The 21799-nt window shown below is 35.5% G+C and overlaps 1 protein-coding gene across 1 annotated transcript in view; it reads right to left on the minus strand.

Moving 5' to 3' along the window:
- Window positions 1-2926: 2926 nt before the first annotated feature.
- LOC121418085 overlaps window positions 2927-21799 on the minus strand; it is a 68252-nt gene continuing 49379 nt past the window's right edge. Inside the window, exons 26-45 of the mRNA XM_041611791.1 lie at window positions 21434-21679; window positions 20310-20558; window positions 19644-19904; window positions 19064-19309; window positions 17056-17301; window positions 16359-16607; window positions 15826-16071; window positions 15128-15373; window positions 14386-14634; window positions 13342-13587; window positions 12819-13073; window positions 12148-12393; window positions 11479-11592; window positions 11089-11199; window positions 10569-10696; window positions 10033-10231; window positions 5941-6084; window positions 5521-5633; window positions 4811-5215; window positions 2927-3828 (exon numbers count right to left, since the gene is read on the minus strand). Coding sequence (XP_041467725.1) covers window positions 3763-3828; window positions 4811-5215; window positions 5521-5633; window positions 5941-6084; window positions 10033-10231; window positions 10569-10696; window positions 11089-11199; window positions 11479-11592; window positions 12148-12393; window positions 12819-13073; window positions 13342-13587; window positions 14386-14634; window positions 15128-15373; window positions 15826-16071; window positions 16359-16607; window positions 17056-17301; window positions 19064-19309; window positions 19644-19904; window positions 20310-20558; window positions 21434-21679 — 4265 coding nt within the window. The 3' untranslated portion in view covers window positions 2927-3762. The remainder of the gene's footprint in view (window positions 3829-4810; window positions 5216-5520; window positions 5634-5940; window positions 6085-10032; window positions 10232-10568; window positions 10697-11088; window positions 11200-11478; window positions 11593-12147; window positions 12394-12818; window positions 13074-13341; window positions 13588-14385; window positions 14635-15127; window positions 15374-15825; window positions 16072-16358; window positions 16608-17055; window positions 17302-19063; window positions 19310-19643; window positions 19905-20309; window positions 20559-21433; window positions 21680-21799) is intronic.

The raw sequence follows: 21799 nt of genomic DNA on the forward strand, positions 1-21799 counted from the left end.
TTTTTGGTACTATTTGATCTAAAAAATAACATACTAAAAATCCACAAAAATCTGTGTCCGGAAAAGTGGTTATTTTCAAGATGGCGTCTAAGATGGCCGCCATTAACTGAAAATTAAAATAACCGGCACTTTATCTACCCTAGACACCTTTTTCGGTGCATACATGTATTCATTGGGGAAGGCCAAACAGGAAAGAGTGAACATAAGCACTCCAGGGTACCTGAAAATCCAAGATTGCGTAAAAATGGCTGCCATGGCCTAAAATTCATAATTCATCTTTTACGTATTTTAGTGTCTTTTATTTGGGTTGTATTCATTGGTGATTTCAAGGGTCAAGAAGTAAACCGGGACAAGTTACAAGGACAGTCAACAGTCCACTATGTCCAAAAATCCAAGATGGCTTTCAAAATTGGAGTCTAAAATAGCTGTTGTTATCTAAAAACCCACAAACCCGACATATAGTTTGTTTAATACCTGCCTTGGGCATATAATGTTGGTGTCTAACCCATGGTTTAATGGGTCAAGAAATACGTTGGCACAAGTAAAAAGACAGTCTATGGTCCTCCATGTCCAAAAATCGAGGATGGTTTGCAAAAATGAAGTATAAAATGTCTGTCGTTAATTACAAACCGACACAATTTGTTTAAAAACCGCCTGGAGAATATAATTTTTTAGTATAACGCATGGTTTAAAGGGTCAAGTATTAGATTGGGACAAGTTACAAGGACAGTTAGTGGTTCCATTATGTCCAAAAATCCATAATGGCTTCAAAGAATGGAGTCTATATAGGCCGTTCTCACCGAAAAACTGACATAGTTTGTTTAGTATCAGCCCGGTGTATATGATATTTGGTGTTTAACCCATGGTTTAAGGGTCAAGTAATAAATAAGGAAAAGTTACAAGGACAGTCAGAGATCCAGCATGTCCAAGAATCCAAAAAGGCTTCCAAAATTGGGGGTCTAAAATGGCTATTGTTACCTAAACACTGTTATAGTTTGTTTAATATCCGCCTGGGGTATATGATTATGTTGTCTAACCCTTGGTTTAAATGGTCAAGTAATACATAAGGATAAGTAACAAGGGAAATCAATGGTCCTGTATGTCTAAAAATCCAAGATGGCTTCCAATTAAGGAAACTAAAGTGGCTGCTGATACTCAAAAATTTACATAATCTATTTAAAATCCATTTGGGAAATATGATGTTGGTGTCTACACTATGGTTTCAAGGGTTGAATAATAATTTTAGATTAGTTACAATGGTATGAAGCGGTCCATTTTGCCTATTATTTAAAGCTGGCTTTCAAAGTGAGCCTTAAAAGACTTCCATCAACTAAACATAGTCATAATTGGGTGAAAATAAAATCTACACTACATGTATTGTGGTTTGAAGGCTGACATAATTAATCGGAACAAATAAAAAAGATGGTCAGTTTCATTTTCATCGTAAAAAGTCCAAAGCGACTTCTAAAATTGCGTGAAAATGACTGCTGTCCCCTCATCATGAAACCATAGGATATTCCTGAGCACAAAAATGAAGTGTCTTGAAATACTTATCAGTGAATTATGGAAATTTTTAGGTGAAAGTGTACCTTATTTTTAAAGTTTGTTTTTGGATGTTTACTTATTGGTGCACCACCACCTAATTATTCACTGATTCACCAAAATAGGGGCACTAGATGGGATATGAAGTATTGTCATTTTTGTAATAATTGTGGCCAATTTGAATGTTATTTTTGGAGCGTTTTTCAATTTTTTGACAAAATGGACAACAGTGGTTCCCTGTAATCTGTCTTCACCTATATCAAATGACCCTTAAAATCATAAGAAAGGCCCCAAAATGTTCTTACATTGTAGGTAGATAGTATATGAACTTTGCAGCCAGATTTTTAAGAAATAGCAACTATTTTCTAAGCCATCACTATTTGGGGGGGGGGGGCAAAACTGCACCATTGATAAACCTTGAAATTTTTCGAATGTAATTTTTCCCTTTGAAATCATGATTTTTTTTATATGTTTTATTTTATTCTCGGTAGACCCAAAAGTTATTTCTACTAGGTGGATATTATATGAATTTGAATTTGGACCATTTCAAAGTTACAACGTCCATTATAGACACCATTTTGGAAGGTAATCTTGGATTCTCTGACACACTCACTGACTATCTTGTAAACATGTCTTGATTCATTATTTGCCTTGAAAGCTTTTTGATGATTTTGATTTTGAGGATTCACCTCATTTTTGTAGTTGATGGTACAACGACTGCCGTTGTGGACGCTATGTTGGATTTCCAGGTAACATTGACAGCGTTTTGTTACTATAACCTGTGTCAATAGACTGTTTAATCCTAACATGTCTTAGTTTCATGAAATAAACATCTAAACCCTAAAAGTTATGAAATTTCAAAAACTTAACCTCGGTTAAGATTTGATGTTGACTTCGCCGCCGCCGTCGGAAAAGCGACGTCCATGTCTTGCTTCTGCTATGCAGACGAAGAAAAAATGGTGGACACGTTAAAGATTTCCAATGTGAATATGCCAGCATCGCCCCCAAATTATCAAAAATTTTGCCATATTATTTATCAAATCAGCAGCTGTGAATCATGGCAGCCATCTTAGAATTTAAGATGGCTGACGAATCAATCGGACACATTATGTTTGCAACCCTGGGCATGCTGGGTATCAAAAATAACGCATAGATCCAATTTTTTAAATAAAAATCACCCATAAAAATCGTTTAATATAGAAACTGCATTAAAAATGCCGCCATTTTGTTTTTTGCCGATTTGAGGATGAAAACGTCGGAATCAAGTTTGGCAAACAGCATTTTTGGATTCAGCACCCCTGAATTACCTTAAAACAATTGATAAATCAGCATTAACACAAAATGCCTAAAGCACTTTTTCTGAGCACATTTTTTAAAATCTGGACCTGACTAAAATGCACAATAAGTTGATCAAATATCGGATTATGCAATGTATTACATTCCACAAAACTACACTAAAGATTTAATCATATAGGATATCAAATATATACTGTCACCTGTTAGGTAAATATTATTGCTTGATCTTTAATCGAACGATACGCTCAAATTGAATATTAAAAGAAACCCGTCATTTTCAATAAAGTAAACTTCCTGGAGACAAGTAATTCGAAGAAAAAACACGACTGTTGGTATTTTGTTTGTATTCACCACGTTTCTCAGGGCTGACAAGATCCCCTTCTTTGACTCATGTAACAATTAGATTTTGTGGATTTTGCGGAGTATTTCAGAGTTGACAACTCGTCAGTGGTGATAACAATAATGATTCTCTGGTAAACAGAATGATGGTTCACATACATAGTCACATACAGTCAATAGTGAAAGCTGAGATCACTTCAAATTGGCAAATATACCATGCGACTTCACTTGTCTGAAAACAAAAAAAATCTTCTGTCCTGAAGATGTAGCCTACTTTCCATCACTCATTAAGTTGTGAAAGTTTCATATAGCAAAATACGGTTAATTGGCACATATTCATGAAAATCATTCGTTCAAATGATTACTACGATTAAATAATCATTCATGGCGTGATTTATTCTACCGCTAGATGGTACTGAACGTTTTCTTGATTATACACTGCCATGGAATCGCGATCAAAGTAAATAGAAATGTTCTACCAAGCCGCTAAATCCTATCATAACGACATCATCGTCGGCGTCATACACCGCCTCAATGAGTGTCGATGCTGCCCCAACGTCGCGGAGCTTGTCACCTCGATTTGTTTCAAGGAATAAATCTTGGTGGATTGACGAATTTAGCTCCTCCTTCCGATTTCCTCCTCTGATATCCCTAAAAGTGAACGGACACGAATTTGAGACAATGTTGTTAATTAATCACGGTCTACAAACAGTTTGCACGTCTGGTTATTTTTAGGATAGGAAGCACAATGTGATAGGCACATCCCCTGGTTACCCTACAATATGTTCAAATAGAGAATGAATTACAAGTTTTATTCACATTTGGTAGGTAGGTAGACAGGAAGAAATCCAGGTTGCTTGTTGTTAAGATATTTAGACTTCATATTTCGTGCACAATATGAAATCTATAGTATTCATTTTTTTAATTCCTGCAACATTTCCAAATAACTTCGACTTCATAGCACTAGTTTTAGGGCTGGATTAAAATGTTATAATGTCTGTATTTCAAGGTTGTAGTTTGTCTGAGTAATACTCATTTGGGTTACCTTGCATCGAAATAAGACGCAATAATACTCATATGTAATGTAGTTTTCTACACGTGACCTTTTAGATGCAACAACTTGCTTGCATAGTAAGAAAAGAGGCTTTAATAGGAGGAAATTATAACAGAATTTGTAAACAAATTTTCGACATTACTCCTATGTGTTTAAGATCGCATGCTTGATCTGTAATGAAAATCATAAGTCAGAAAAAATGGAACCAGTAGGATTCGAACCTGCCATCAACTGCTTTCTGGGCAGCGACTTAACCACCAGGCTATTCTGGTTCACGGCTAAATCACGATGAACTGGAATTCAAATACACTCGATCCTCTTCTTTCTGACTTATTGATATACAAAATAATGCAGCCCGCCGTGGAAAATAGATAGTAAATAAAGAGGCTCTAATAGGATGAAATTGCTTGTAGTCGGAATAGACGATTGTATGATATACGACTGCCAGAAATATAAACTATTTTGATATTTCTGCTAATTCATTCCACGTTCATTTGAAAACAAACACCAGTTTAAAGTATTGATTGTGTTAAGGAAATTGGTAAAAACAAGCCAGAGATTCTTATTGTTAGCACTTACTGTAGGTTCACTCCCTGTTACCACATACGGCCTTAAGAAGCGGTCATTCCTTTCCAATGGGTATCGGGTAGGAGCATTAGAATGGTGTTTTCGTGCAGACGAAGGCCCTGCGCGAGGGCTGAAAGCAGATCTTACAGACCGATCATCCTCATAGGCCATCTTTACGCTATCAGCAATGGAAGGAAGGGATTGGTTTCTTCTAGAGGACTTTGGGCGTTCTAAAGGAAAGAAGCCCTCACCGGACATCTTTGTGCTATCCGCTTTGAAACGAGGTGAAGGGTTTCTTTCTGAGGACTCTGAATGTTTAGAATGATAGAAGTCAGGTCCTCTAGCCCGGGTGCTCCTCTCCGAATGTGGTCGACGAGGCCTGTATGATTCATCAGGTTTTTGACCATCATGGAAGGCCTATGATTAAAAAACAATAAATCATAACTAAATATCACTGGAAATTTAAGTAGTGCAAATTTATAATACCAAACTGAAAGATATCTTCAAGGAGGAATAAAAAAAATTCCTCCATAAAATTACAATCTTTAAGCCGAACCACTTAACCATTGTATTAGCATGGCGAGCATGAGGATAAAGATATATATTAATTCTGTTCTCCTATTAACATAGTTTTGAATGAATAATAATCTTAGAAAGCGATGGGCAGTGTTTCATGTTTTTCGTTGGAAAAGTAAACGGAAATGTATGACCAGGATGCTTACATATATTTTTTGTAGTCTAGACCAGCGGCAGCACAGAGCACCACAGCAAACGATAAAAAGAGTGAAGCCAACGGCAAGACATATCATAGCGATCAGAAGACTTCGATTAAAGACTAAAACGAAATAACAACAAAGACGAGCATTTTCATAAATGGGTAATACAGTTACGTTCATCAATGCATCATAATAAACCACCATTCATCAAAGGTTTAAAAAAAGATGGAAATTCAGTTCATTCGTAAAAGTATTGTACGCAAAATGATTTGTAAAAAAAATCGTATATATTTCGCACAAAGCCCGATAGAGGAAATTGAGATTTCTGTATAATTAGGATTTTTTGAGATTCATTAAACTTGTATCTTAAGTTTGTTCAAGTTTTATTACTTCGGGGTCAAGAGCAGATCAAACGTCAATACATACCGCATATTCTGCCTCTGCCACTCTGTCTAATAGACTCGTCATCATAATTTGAATAGCAAGTACATTCATAAGATCCGATTGTGTTCCTACAATTGGCATTTCGCGAACAGTCATTGGTTGCAACATCAGCACATTCGTCAAAATCTGTATGAAGAAAATGTGAGAAAGAGAGAGAGGGGTCAAGTACAATGTTGTTTTTTTCTTTTATTAGCTTCTTTAATTATTAGCGGAATAACACATCTTTAAAAAAAATATTTAAGTGTCTGTATAGTTTAAGCAAGCACATTCCGTATGTTAACACATTTTAAGGACAATTATCCACTTTTAATGTATGATTGCTCAAGATAATACCAGACATTTCATGGAGGTCATTTTACTTATTTTTGTGTGCAAATATTCTTCATCGACCGTTAATAATTGTATCAAATAATCTTTATTTTGTTAACTATTACAACTGCAGTATTTTTCAAACTCGAATTTGGGGTCATGACGGTATTAAATCTAAAAGATGCTTTATATGCTCAGCTTACAAAGATTTTGATTTAAAATGGCAATATATTCTATTTCATAATGGTGGATAATATGCGTGATTTCCCATTTTATCATCTGAATAATGATGATTTCTTATTACTAAATCATCCAAGTCAGGATAAAAGCAATATTATCTCAAATCATCATACTCCATTTGATAGATTTTCTACTGATATTCTTACAAATAATTTTGATGAACTTCAAGTTGAATTCGATATTCATGATAAAGCATACAATCTTTCCTCTTCTCCATATTATACAGAAAATTCATTCAAAGACTATGCTAAATTGATTGGAGAAGATGATGTTTTTATTTTGCATTTGAATATAAGAAGCACTAACCAAAACTTCGAGAAATTACGATTATTATTAGAAAATACACAATTTGCCAATCCCCCAATCATTGCTCTTACTGAAACTTGGTTCACGGAATCACCGAATTCCTTATGCACCATCCCGAATTATGATATTGTTATAAACAATAGGAAAAATAAAATTGGAGGTGGACTAGCATTATATATTCCGTCTTCATTTGATTGTGCAATTAGACATGAATTTGAATATATGAATGATATCATCGAATCCTTATTTGTAGAAGTAAAACTTCAAAAAGATAAGAAAACTCTAATAGGTGTCATCTACCGACCTCCTCAAACTTCTTGTATAGAAGATTTTTTACTTGCTACTAATGAACTTTTGCAAAACGGAGAATTGATAAATAACAATTGTATCATCACTGGTGATTTCAATATTAATCTCTTGACCAGTAATCACTCTGCAACAAACGATTTCCTTGAATTAATGTTAACTTCTACTTTTTTGCCGATTATTTCTAGACCAACCCGTATTACTGATCATTCTGCTACGCTTATAGATAATATATTCTGTAACTCTCACCCTCTTCCGAAAGCTGGCATTGTAACGACAGACATATCTGATCATTTTCTTATTTTTACCCATATCCAAACAATGCAATCACTCGCAAAAATGGAAAAGAAATATAGGATCTGTCGCAACTTTAGTGACAAAAATATTGAACGCCTCCAAGAAGATTTAAGCTCTGTTGATTGGTCTGACGTTTATAACTCGAAAGAGAATGTCGATGACTCATTTGACATATTTTTTAAATATTTCAATGATTGCTTAGATTCTTGTGTTCCTTTAAAGAAATATCGAAATTACGACTATAAACGTGTTCCAAAGCTACCATGGGTTTCAAAAATGATATTAAGGTCTATCAATCGGAAAAATAATTTGTATGTTTCTTATATATCAAATCCAAATGATGTTTCACGGAATAGATACACGTCTTATAAAAATACCTTAACAACTACTCTCCGAATAGCAAAAAAGAGGTTTTATTCAGAAAAATTACAATCATATAAAAACGACCTTAAAAATACATGGAAAACAATTAATGGGGCTCTAAACAAAATTAACAAATCTAGTGCTGTTAATAAATTATGTGTAGATGGAAATATGGTTGAAGATACTCATTCTATAGCAAATGAATTTAATTCATATTTCTCTCAAATTGGACCAAAGTTAGCTGGAAATATTATCCCTGTAGAAAATTCGTTTAAGGACTTTTTGGACAAACAAAATGATAATTCAATATTTCTTACTCCAGTTCATAGAGAAGAATTACTTGAGATTGTATTTAATTTGAAAGCAGGAAAGACACCCGGATATGATGGCATTACAAATAAAGTATTGAAAAACATTATACATTCTCTTGCTGATCCCCTGCTTCATATATTTAATTTATCATTGCAGCTTGGCCAGGTCCCAAAGAAGATGAAAATAGCTAAAGTTAAACCCATTTTCAAGAAGGGGGACCAATTAATTACTAGTAATTATCGCCCAATATCTTTGTTAACTTCGTTCTCAAAAATTCTTGAAAGGATCATTTATAAAAGGACAGTTGCTTTCCTTAAGAAATATAGTATCATATGTGATAACCAATTTGGTTTTAGAGAAAAACATAATACAACTCATGCTATATTGACATTAATAAATAAAATATCTACTTCTTTTGATAATTCTGATCATACTGTAGGATTATTCCTTGACTTCTCAAAAGCGTTTGACACAATAGATCATGAAATACTGTTATGTAAGCTATCAAATTACGGTATCAGAGGGACAGCTTTACAATGGTTTAGGAGTTATCTTACTGATAGAATTCAGTTTGTTACAGTAAATGAATCAGAATCTCCAACAAGGCCAGTTTCCTGTGGAATTCCACAAGGTAGTATTCTTGGCCCCTTGTTATTTATAATTTATGTTAATGATATGAAAAATTCATCTCATGTTCTCTCATTTATTCTCTTTGCTGATGATTCCAATATTTTCTACACACACCATGATCCACATGTACTTGTGAGCACTATGAATACAGAATTTAAAAAAGTAACAAACTGGATTAAAGCCAACAAATTGTCACTGAATCTGCAAAAAACTAATTATATGCTTTTTAGTCATTCATTGAAAAATCTACCACATCAAATACTTTTAGATAATACTGAAATCAAAGAAGTGCAAACAACAAAATTTTTAGGTCTTACTATTGATAACAAGCTTACGTGGAATGCTCATATCAACAATACTTGCAAAACTGTGTCAAGAAATATTGGAGTCATCAATAAGCTTAAATACGTTCTACCAGCACAGGCGCTATCCATGTTGTATTGTGCATTAATTCTACCATATCTTAATTATGGAATTCTGGCATGGGGTAATGCCTCTCAAACGAGACTAAATAAAGTCTTGCTACTTCAGAAAAAAGTACTGAGAATAATATGCAATATGTCCTTTAGAGCTCATACGGATGAATTGTTTCGTCAGAAACGTATCCTTAAAATCAATGACCTGTACCGCTTGCAACTATTCCAATTCATGTATCAGCTAGATAGAAATAGTGTACCTAATGTCCTACAAAAGAAATTTATGAGAAACAATACTTTACATTCATATAATACGAGACAATCAAATGACTATCACTTACCTAAAAGTAAAACAGTATTTTCTAGCAAAACTGTATTTTTCACAGGACCAAAACTCTGGAATTCTCTGGACAGAGAAATGAAAGAGGCAGCTAATCTTATACGATTTAAATTACTCATCAAAAAATTTCTCCTGAATTCTTATTGATTCAATCTAATATTTGTGAACTTCATACTTATCCACGGTAGTATTGATTATTTTTTTAAGTCAATATTTAATTTTGTATATAGTGTAAATACATTTGTGTTACAGTGTTTATATCTATATAATTTTACAGAATTTTGCTGATTATTTTACTATATTTGTATCATATTACCCTTGTATAAAGTTTTGATAGGGGGTCTACATTTTACAAGCTCTGCTTTTTAGTAGGCCCCTCCACTTTTTTCATTTCATTGCTACGTTTCAATCCTGCATATGTTATGCATTTTTTTTTCATTGTAAACATGATTACGAAATGTACTTTGATGATTGTGGAGTATGAATATATCAATAAAATAACGATTATAGCACTAAAGTATGAGTGTCATTGATTAATTCTTATGATGATCATACCTGAAATTTCTGGAACTGTATTTGGCGAGAGGATAAGGTCGCTTGTGGAGGATCCAGATCCCAGTGCTTCCTGCAAATCCGATAATACGACTGATTCTCCTACGGAGACGTTGACAAAGCTATCGAAAGTGAAGATGACGCTTCCCGATTCAAGCTGAACGACTGTTATATCGTTGATAAATGAAGTGATCGAAAGAACCTGATGAAATTAAGAAAAAGAAATGTTCGTTAGTTAAGGAATACATCGCTTGAAACCTTAAGATCGCTTACTATTATCCCTTGGATAATTTATCAATCCGTCTTTTACTAATCGTTACAGGCTATAGTTCCTATGGAATTAACCAAACATGAATTGGCCTGGTTAAACTAAAGGATGGTCGATATAATGTTGCATTCTCATAGTTCTAAATTTTGACGTCTTATTTAAGGCAACGTATCCTAGTATTGTCAAATCAGGTGAAAGAGCAAGAGAACCCATCCGATGTATATCAACAAAACTTATTTTGCTGTTACCAAAGTGTATAAGATATACTTACCACTCCTTTAAAATCCTCAGCAATGCTCTGAAATTCATCTGATGCCGGATCAGATAAGCTGTCTACATAGTCGAGAGATTCACCAAGTAGAGATATGGCAGTCAAGGTCAGGCGATATCTGTTGTTTTCTGATGGTGGTGATAATGTTAAGGAAAAAAAGGAAAATCAAAGATAGGGTTACGACAGCATTGGTAATGAAATTTATTATCCTAGAATCAAGAAAGACTGTAACCATCAAAATATATAACTGTGGTCAGACACTATTTCACTTAGACAGCAAAGGCTGAATCATGCAACCAATTGGCATGATCGGATTTTTTAGCAGAGCCGGCCACCAAGCAAATGATTACATCTGAAACAGTTCATACCATCATAGAAAAGTGAAGCAAAACATTTTAATGTGAATGAAAAAAATGTTTATCATTTTGATATAAAAACATCGTAAAATCGATCTCAAATTCAGCAATATCTGAAGAAATGGTTAAAACAATCCGTGGAACACGATTCCAATTTTACTTACGGATACACTCTCCATTAATTCGGATGAAATTTGGCCGGCATCGGCAGACAGAATCTGCACATTCTTCGGTAGAGTCACAAGCGTTTGATCCCGATTCACAACTGACAATTGCTGTTTGAAGGATTGGAATGAAAAATAAATAGACAATATTAGGTAAACAACAGTATAAATGCACTTTTCACCGAAAACTGTATCGTAATTGTTTTCGGTTGAGAAGCAGTGATATTGTCATTCAACAGGTGGGCCCATTTAAAGTAATGACCACCAAATCGTACCCTATCCACTACATACTTATGCTTAGATTTTATTTTGCATATTGTGTTGTGGCGCCTATTTTACCATCACCGTGGAGAATAATATGACCTTCAAAAATGTTGATCAAGAATTCACCTTGTTGACATGTCTGTCCCTGGAAGCCATCAGAGCAACGACAGAGGAAGAACCCAGAGAAATCCTTACACGTTCCTCCATTGAGGCAAGGATTTGATATACAGCTTGAGGGATCTACAGAGGAGAAAGAGGGGGGTAATTCCGCTAAAATTGGCCAATATTTTAAAGGGGAAAGAACTTCACTTACATTAACAGGATTCAATCATCACTGAAGGAATCAATAAAGTAATAATTCACAGATACTCTATACTCATAGGACAATTTGTATTCGTTCAACTGTGGACGTAACAATGTCCTCTTTATAGACAACATAAATCCATTCATTATCCGGTTTTTCTGTCTGTTTGCAAACAGTGTGCTCATTGAGGTATAATAGTTATTAAGGACATGATAATAATTACAATATGATACAATTCATAAAATTCATCAAAAGTGTCTATAAAGGTGTGTGTGTGTGTGCGGGGGGGGGGGGGGCGTTTAAAACCATTGTTTTCTATTCTTTTCCATCTAATTCCACTTAGGAGGCCTATTGCCTCATGGTGTTTGGTTGATAACCTATAACATGCCTTCAGCAAATTATACAAAAAAATTGGCAAACTAAAACCTTAACGAAATAGCCACAAATATAATACTCTTTATCTGAAAACAAAATAAATGCCTGATTCGTACCTACTACTGATATTGAAAAATTACACGATTTGACGTTTCCTGTTTCATCTACTGCGTGGTAGGACAAGTTCGTCATACCGATGCTAAAATTTCCACCGTTAGCTCCTGGTCCTGCCAATGTGACAGTTACCGTACCAGAGTTATCTTGTACATCTGGTTCTATCCAGGTAACGGTAGCTACACCTGTCCCTTGTTCAGCGACTGCAGAAATAGAATCTGGACAAGTCAGTTCTGGAGGATCGTCATCTTTCGATGGAAAGGAAGAAAAGCCATATAAATATGGAGTTATTACACAATTATTTCGGGTACAGAACATGGCAATATATATATATCAATATGTTTCACTCTACAGCTTGTTTAATTGCCAGTCACACATTGAGAAGGAAAACCTTGGTAGGTAAGGGTTGCCCTTGAAACTGATGGACATTACTAATGAAAGTCAAATGTCATGAAGATTTATACAAGGTAGAATCACGGTATATGTATTTTCATACGATCCAGGGGAAACAAACAAGACCTGACATTGATTTCATTAGGTCATTTTTCTACTGGAAACATTCAAAGTTGCATGCATCTCTATCATAATAAAGTGTGTATTTGAAGATTCTTTTAGTTTATGCATTGCTTAGAATCTTACAATTTTTAAAAATGGAAATAAAAATATAATATACCACGTATTTCGATGATAAATGAGCACATATGTGTATTTCCTGATCCATCGGTCGCCCGGTAGGTGACATTGGTCAAACCTATGTCGAAGTTTCCTCCATTCATGTAATTGCCCAGTCCGACCATTGAAACTGTCACTGACCCAGAGTTATCAGTACCTACGGGCTCGCTCCATGTGATGGGACCTGATGAAGGTGATCCTGCTTGCGTCGTTGATGATATGTTGCTAGGACAATTTACAAATGGTGGTTCATTGTCTACGGAGTAAAAGGATAGCAAGGGAATGATGTATTACTCATGATAAACAAATACATTGAGCATCAGAGTAAGTATTCAGTTCTGCATACTATTATTCGTTGGTATAGAATGTCAATTTAATGATATACATCATAGAATGCAGCGTTGGGCCCTGTGTGTCCTGAAAACAAAATCATGCCATAAAATCTGCTTCTCTTAATCATGGAAGGTATTAAGGAAATGCAATGAAAAAATATAGCTGCAAGGTATAAGATTTAACACACAAACCTTTGATTTCAACAGTAAAAAAACAGGTTGCATTGTTCCCAGCATCATCTACTGCTAGATAGGTTACATTGGTCGAACCAATTCTGAAAAGTCCACCACTAGAACCTGGTCCGAGGAGCAAAACAGTCACAACTCCCGAGTTGTCTGTTGCATTTGCTTCGCTCCATGTGACAGGGGCACTATCAGAGCCTTGTTGGGTAAATACCCACTGGGATTCAGGGCACTGTAACATCGGAGGTTCGTCATCTTTAATGAAAAAAAACACAAGATAATGATAAGAATACTAGCTGGATTAATAAAGCACTTTTTGCCAGAGGATACAAAGCGCTGCTATTGTAACCCCGGCTTTAGCTCGAGCTACCATCACCGGCGCTCAATGCATGCAAGGAATTAATCATACCTGGTACCTCTTCACCTCACCTGGGTTGAGTGCAGCACAGTGTGGATAAATTTCTTGCTGAATGAAAACACGCCATGGCTAGGATTCGAACCCATGACCCTTTGTTTCAAAGGCGAGAGTCTGAACCACTAGACCACGACGCATCCACAATATCTGCATATCACTGTTTAAACCACATCAAATTCTGAAATATTGAAAGAAAATTTGAAAGGAATCATGTCTGGCATCGACAAGCAATCTATGGATATCACTTACTTTTCATTCAGCAAGAAATTTATTCACAATGTGCTGCACTCGACCCAGGTGAGTTGAATGGGTACCTGGCAGGAGTAATTCCTTGCATGCACTGAGCGCCGGTGATGGTAGCTCAAGCTAAAACCGGGGTTATAATAGAAGCGCTTTGTATCCTCTGGCAAAAAGCGCTTTATAAATCCAGCTTTTATTAGTTTATTGAACAGAATCATACTTATCAGAAAAAATGTCACCAGGGGATGTGTTTATAATTTGAAGTCTTCCAGTGGCGCAATGTGCCATACTTTTGCATTTGTAGGCCCACCTAAAAGATATGCAAATTACTACTACACTGCTTTCTCAATACTCGTAATACACATTGTCAATGACAAATAAGAAACATTGCTACTCACCTTCCACTAGAATGTAGAACACACATGTAATATTATTTTCTGAGTCATCAACAGCTTGGTAAGAAATATTGGTGACTCCGATTTTGAATTTTCCTCCATTTTGTTCGGTGGTGATTTGCGAAACGGTTACCGTTCCAGAGTTGTCTCTTCCGTTAGGTTTATACCACGTTACTGCATTTGATCTAGATGATCCTAGTTGAGTAGTTGTCGAAATGTTTTCGGGGCATGTTAGAACAGGAGGTTCGTCATCTAAGAGTAAATACATTTGGAAGAACTGTTAGAAAATACGAATACTTCAAGAAAAATAGGAATATAGTCATTATACATGTAGTCTTTGAAATAAAATTAATGTAGAGTAGATCGGTCGTGGTTTTTTTCCATGTCCGAACTTTTTGTATTCAGTTTCTCCCGCTCCAAGCTAGCCAGTGTCTATATGTCACTCTATCTCCTGTGATGATGTGCCGCACAATATGTTAGATCATTTCAATTGACAATAAAACATTAGATTAAATACAATGCGGACGCATAGAATCAGAGAATAATATCCAACAGACTCGATTATCTAAAGAAACAAACAAGTACAATACTGTACAATACGTTTTGCTTAAAATAATATTTAGTTATGATATATAGCGACTGAACAGAAACCAAAACGCAAGGCTAAGTGAATGAACCAAATCGAGTAGAGTAAAGGAATGTACCAAAACGACCAGTTACAACCTATGGGTTGAAGTATACTCACCAATGACTCGAACTGTTACGATACAAGAGCTGGGATTTGCAGCATCATCAACTGCACGATAAGACACATTTGTATCACCTATGTAGAAGATACCTCCGTTGGATCCTGGCCCAATCAACGAGACTGTTACATTACCAGAGTTATCTATTGTTGTAGGTTCTGGCCAGGATACTCGGGCATAGGAAACGTTTGGTTCAGTGTATTCTTTGACCAGCGTGGGGCAAGTAATGTTAGGCTTTTCCTCGTCTACGTGAATTGCAACAAGAACATACATTGATTTTCATTAAATCAGGTTTACAGGCTATATCAGAGATCATCTTCTCGGAACTGTATTTCAACCCCGGGTTCCAACGGCTCTCTGTTTCTGATCTATTGCTAATAAACAACTTTTGACATGACATGAGTTATTGGTAAGGTATCGACCTGAGCCGCTGATGGTGAGATTTTTTTAATACAAAGTAAATGACTTAAAATAGACATAAATGTACAGGTCTTATAAACACATCCGTCATAACGTTTAATCAAAAGGACCACTGAATTATAACAGGGTTTCAGACAAAGGAAAGAGAATAAGTAGTTGACGTGTTCTGAGACTAATCGATATAAATATATACTACTTCAGGAGGCATATAAGGCAGATCTTAAGCTCAAGGCAGAGCAATGGAATAAAAATTAGGACTGATATCATATTGAATTACCTATCACGACAACATAGAATGTACACGAGTCGTTCAGTCCATCTGGATCTGCAGCATAGTAGGTGAGGCTAGTCTCTCCAATGGGGTATTCTCCACCATTTTCCATTGGCCCTTCCAATGTAATGGTGACATTGCTCCATCCAGGAGGATTGGTCGCTTCAGACCATGTAACAGTAGCACTAGCTCTTCCCAGATCGGTTGACACGACAACGTTCATTGGACAGATCACTACAACGTCATTGTAATCTAGAGCCATAAACAAAACCATATAAGTATTATTATTCTTAGGTAAGCATGGTCAATGTGGATTTGAAATGGAAATTTAAAATTAAATTGTTCCAGCATTTTAGCAACGCCTTGACGGGAATCATTTAGATTATTTCTCGCAGCTCACAACACTAGTCTGGAACATATTGTGAAGGTTCCTTGCATTGATAAGAGGACATTGTCTGCTGAAATCATATTTACCATAATTTTAGAAAGTCCTCTTGTCTTTAACAACTGAAAAACAATAATGAAAATTGCCTACGAACCTCGTACGGTTATTGAAAAAGAGCAAGTATCCATGTTTCCCGACAGGTCTTCAACTGTGTAAGTCGCTGTAACCGTCCCAATAGAATAGTTTCCACCTTGGGTACCTGGACCATTAAAGACCGGTTCCACTGGCCCAGAGTTATCCGTTGCCTTTGGAGAAGTCCATGAGACTTCAGTCACATTGAGACCAGGCCTTGAAACGGTTGTTATTGGACTAGGACAATTCCGAATGACGGGGTCTTGATTGTCTGGACAGGTATGAACAAAGAGAAGTAAAGGAATATATTTTGTTTCATTTATCTGTTCAACTACAGGCTAGTTTAAAGTTACAGAATGTCTACCTATCAACAAGAAAATTGTTGTAGATATATTGAATGCAAATGATTTGTTTCACTATAGGGTTAAATGTGACTCATGGGACAATTTTGCATAGAGTGACGCGTCCTTTCAGGTTGTATGCTCAGGCAAACCAATTTGAAGCTTGACTAACATCATTTAAAAAAAGTATGCCATTAAGCAAAAAGATTTGTGATATATAGTGGAATTTTATGAATATATATTTGAAAAGACACAAGAGAATTTTTATAATTCTAAGATGAGGGTACTTACGACTTCATCCTGAAAGGATAACAAGAAATTACTTTTAAAAATGAAGAATTAGAAACAAGGCATGAATATATGAGAGAAAATTATTACCTGTAACATTAATGGCGAATGAGCAATTTTTAGAATTTCCACTTCTATCTGATGCAACGTAGGTGATCATACTGACTCCAATCACAAATTCACCGCCTTTGAGAATTGGTCCCACTTCAACAATATCAACGTCACCTGAGTTATCACTTCCTGTTGGGTCATCCCACGACACCAGGGCCGAAGGAAGGTCTGGTAGCGTTGTGACGTGAATAGATCCGGGGCACTTAATGGATGGGTCTTCATCATCTAATAGGAAGCAATGATTATAATTAGATAACAAATTATACTGTCGATCTAATCCAATTCCTCTAACCAAAATTCTTAATGATTTAGATCATTAAAAAGTTATCAAAAAGTTATCTAAAACGACATATTTCAAGGTGTAAAGCTATAACACTTATTTATACCAATTAAATACTGCAGAAGTTCGCACTTGAATGTAAAATTCAGAGTTTGTATTGAGATAAACTTCTGCTTCAACTTTGTTTTATTAGAAAACGAAATATCAACGTTAATCAACTGCTAGATAATTATGAACCTTGTCCGAAGAATGTACTTCCACCTACACATCACTCTCATGGACATCAGAGCAGATAATTATTTTTGTATTGGGGGACGCAACATCAAATGCCCCCTCCACCCCCCTGCAAGAAGAAAGAATGCTGACGCCCAAGATGGCATGTTGCTGGAATTACAAGTTAGTCCAATGAATTTTATGAAATTGATATCTATCTATAGTAATATGTTGAAAAATATGATACTTTGAGCCTAACCATTCTAATATAGGTTTTCCCGTCCAATTTCATCAGAGTTGCATTTAAATTAATGAAAGGAAATTCAAATTCCAAATATTTTCTCAACCCTCTGCACACAGGGTTCATTTTAATTTATTCAGCATTCAATTTCGTTCTATATCATTCCTTTGAATTTTGTAGAAATTCAATTTAGAGAGAAATTGCGTTCAAATTAATGGCACAAAATTGTCATTTAATTTCGCGACAACGAACTGATCGTTTAATTTCGCCTAAGATACCATTTTCAATTTCATTTTTCGGAACACATATTTGCACTTTAAACGTCGAAATTAAGATAACATGTTTCTGTGTTCAATTTTTATTACGTTATACAATACATTTATCAAAATTTCACCCTATCTTGTATTTTTTCTGATCTTTTCAGTTGAAATTATTTTATCCCATTATGTTTGCTAAAGACGTAATTCATGTAACAATAGGATATGGTTGTAAACGGTATTTAATAAGTGGTTGCAGGGGCGGATTCACGATTTCCCAAAGGGGGGGCAATTTGAGTAGCAAAAAATAGGGTTTTTCGTCAGCGAAAAAAAAAATTGTGCCTCTCAAGGGGGGGGGGGGGCACGAGCCGGCTGTACACCCCCCCTGGATCCGCCATTGAGTGAGTGGATGACATATGCCAATGGTAGGTATTTTTCTTCATCATCTTGTTCTTACTTATTTTACATAATTGTATATTATATCGTTTTGGGAAGGAATGAGAAACATGAAGTTATGAAGGTTGAAAAAAAGAGTTGTTATTCCGAAGATGGTTTGACTGATGGGTGATAGAATTCAGTAAAGTTGTAAACATCCAATTTAGAAGTAAAACCCATTTCCATAAATTAAAAGGAGTATAAAAAACAACAACGAAAAACACTGTCCATATCCTATAAGTGATTTCATATTAATGAATTTGAATTCCCACACGTTCGCAAGGAGGGTACCGGTGCGAATTTGAAAACACTTTCTTAGCTATTTTAAATTGATCGTTCTTTATACTTGTTTAAATTGATTAACCGTTAAAACGCGTGTCAATATAATTAAATTGAATTAAGTATTTGACTATTTAAATGTTGATCTCATAAATCATTCAAATTAGTTGTAAATTGAATTATTACATCATTAAATCGGCTGAAATTTTGACGAAATTGGACGGGAAAACCTATATTAAAACAAATTCTTTACTTCATCTCCTAGAACTACAATTTACAAACCTATCACAACTACAGAAAATGTGCAGGAATCCATCAACCCGGCATCGTCGGTTACGACATAGGTAATGTTTGAAACACCAATTGGGTATTCTCCTCCATTAAAAGCAGGCTCGATCAAGGAAACGTTGAATATCCCTGTATTTTCCTCAACAGTTGGTTCCAACCAAGATACCATTCCAACGGATCGTTGATGAAGTGTGGTGTTTGACGTGGTGTTTGGACAGGTGATTCGGGGCTTTTCGGTATCTAAGATTAAATTCAATTCAATCATAATATTTGATATATTTAATGACTCTTACTGTTTCTTTTGATCAACTGAATAAATTGGAGCAAGGGGTAAAATTTCCTTATGATATTTTCTACTAGAACTGAATACTGGTAGTGAATGACAACATTGGCGTTATCACAGAGAAGTGCCAAAACGGCTAACTGAAAAAAAGTACTGTCATTAATATAAAGGTCTCAATACAAAGGGTATTTCAGAAACGCCCCATTCTCAAACAGAATATAAACCGTATAATTTCCCTTTACGTGTTATGAAAAAGTGTCATGACTGTATCAAATAAACACTCTTTCTTACCGATGACATCAATCAAGAATGTACAATTATTGGAATTGCCTGCTTCATCTATAACCAAATATGTCAAGACATGAATCCCGATTTCGAAGTTTCCTCCATTACTCCCCGGACCAAGAAATGTGAGCTGAGCTGATCCAGAATTATCAGTGATGGTTCCATTGTAGATGGATGGCTCTTCCCAGGAAACATATGCGTAAGATACACCTTCCTCCGTTGGTAGTGTGGGTATAACTGGACATGTGATCATGGGCTGTTCCATGTCTGAAATATGAAATGAATCAATTCCAAGTTACTTTCATTGCTTGATGATGAAATGATTGAGCAAAGGTTGGCTCTCAAGAAATTTTCTCATTCTGCGCGCTTATTGTCAAACTTTTCATAACAGACACCAATATACTGTGGCGAGTCGATAAAGTGCGGTAACACCAAGGTGAAATGTTACTGCAAATGTACTCAGAATTTTCAATCCTTCTTTGATACATTTCAAAGTATCTCCGTGATTAAATTTACCCCTAAATTACATGTCACTCTTTTCATTTTATTTTATCTTAGCAACAGTTTTAAGCAAAAGCCTATACTTTTGCCCATCTTATATTTTAAACAAAGCATAAAGTAATCATCGGGATCGATCAATAAAATAAAGATGAAATATTAGTTTCATAATACCTGTAACGTTGACCCAAAATGAACACTCCTCGGTATTGCCAGATGAATCCATTGCCATATAGGAAATCAATTCTGCACCGATTGTGAAGTTAGTCCCATTCCTATTTTCCCCATTAGGTGTGATTGTAACCTCCACACCAGAATTGTCAGATGCATTAAGGAGAGGCCAGATAATCTCTGCAGAGTCTAGAGATGGTGCTGTCTTGGTAACGATGGATTTCGGACATTGGATAGTTGGATCTTCATCGTCTGACAAAATATTGGAAATGCATAGTAATGAACATTAGTATGATTCGTATTACTTTATTTGACTAAAATCACTTTTTCTATGGAGTTAGACAGAAAAAATAAGAAAATGTGTAGGAAGCCGTATTGAAATGCTGGTCTTCATAGAATAAAGAGGGAGGAGGCGGATTCGGTGGCTTTCGTAAACATGGTAAATATCCACCGCTTGGCCCAGAAGAGCCTGACACAAGGCATACATCAACAAATAGCAAAAATGGTCTCCATGAACTAACGCGACAAAATTATGTCAACCTTCGAATCCAAACGTCCCACAATAGTCGAGGGACAAGAAACTTAGGGGATCTCGGTATGTAGAGATTTGCCCCACCCCCACCCGCCTTGAAAATTCGTCGCAACATCCTTCAACTTAATGAATCACAAGAATTTATCGACGAAGATTGCCATCGAGGGGGTTAATAACGTTGTTCTCTACTGCAAGGAGTTCTAAGGAATCTATAGTGTGACAATTATACAGTGATTGATGACTATGGTTTGAGATGTGTGAGAAACTCAGATGCCTTCTTAGCTTTATATATTGACGACATGTATCAACATCTAAATGAGCAATTTAACTTTTCTAAAGCGTCAATTACTTCTTCAAAACTGAAGAGAAATAGCATGTGAAGGATGAGGATATATGAGTATAAGAATGTTTTTCATCTGCATTTCACTATGGTGTGTTGCTCTTATTTCAAGCCAAACAATTTAATAAATATGATGAGGTTATCATTTATCACTGAAAGAATATGAAAATAACATACCATTAGTCAAACTCTTCCATTAAAAACTTTCAAAAACCTATTCACATCTTAACGTAGAATATACTAACTACAACTTACCTATCACAACTACAGAAAAAATGCAAGAATCCATCAACCCGACATCGTCGGTTACGATATAGGTAATGTTTGAAACACCAATTGGGTATTCTCCTCCATTGGAAGCAGGTTCAATCAAGGAAATGTTGAATATGCCCGAGTTTTCCTCAACGGTTGGTTCCATCCAAGATACCATTCCAACGGATCGTTGATGAAGTGTGGTGTTTGACGTCACGTTTGGACATGTGATTCGTGGTTTTTCGGTATCTAAGAAAATAAAATAATAGTTGATGAATTTAATGATTTCTACCACTTAATCGACTTAATAAATTGGAAAGAGGGGCAAATATTTTCCATCATTAAATTGTAATCAATAAGGACAACATT

This window comes from Lytechinus variegatus, chromosome 7 (genome assembly GCF_018143015.1).
Source record: "Lytechinus variegatus isolate NC3 chromosome 7, Lvar_3.0, whole genome shotgun sequence".
In the NCBI taxonomy this organism is placed as follows: Eukaryota; Metazoa; Echinodermata; class Echinoidea; order Temnopleuroida; family Toxopneustidae; genus Lytechinus; species Lytechinus variegatus.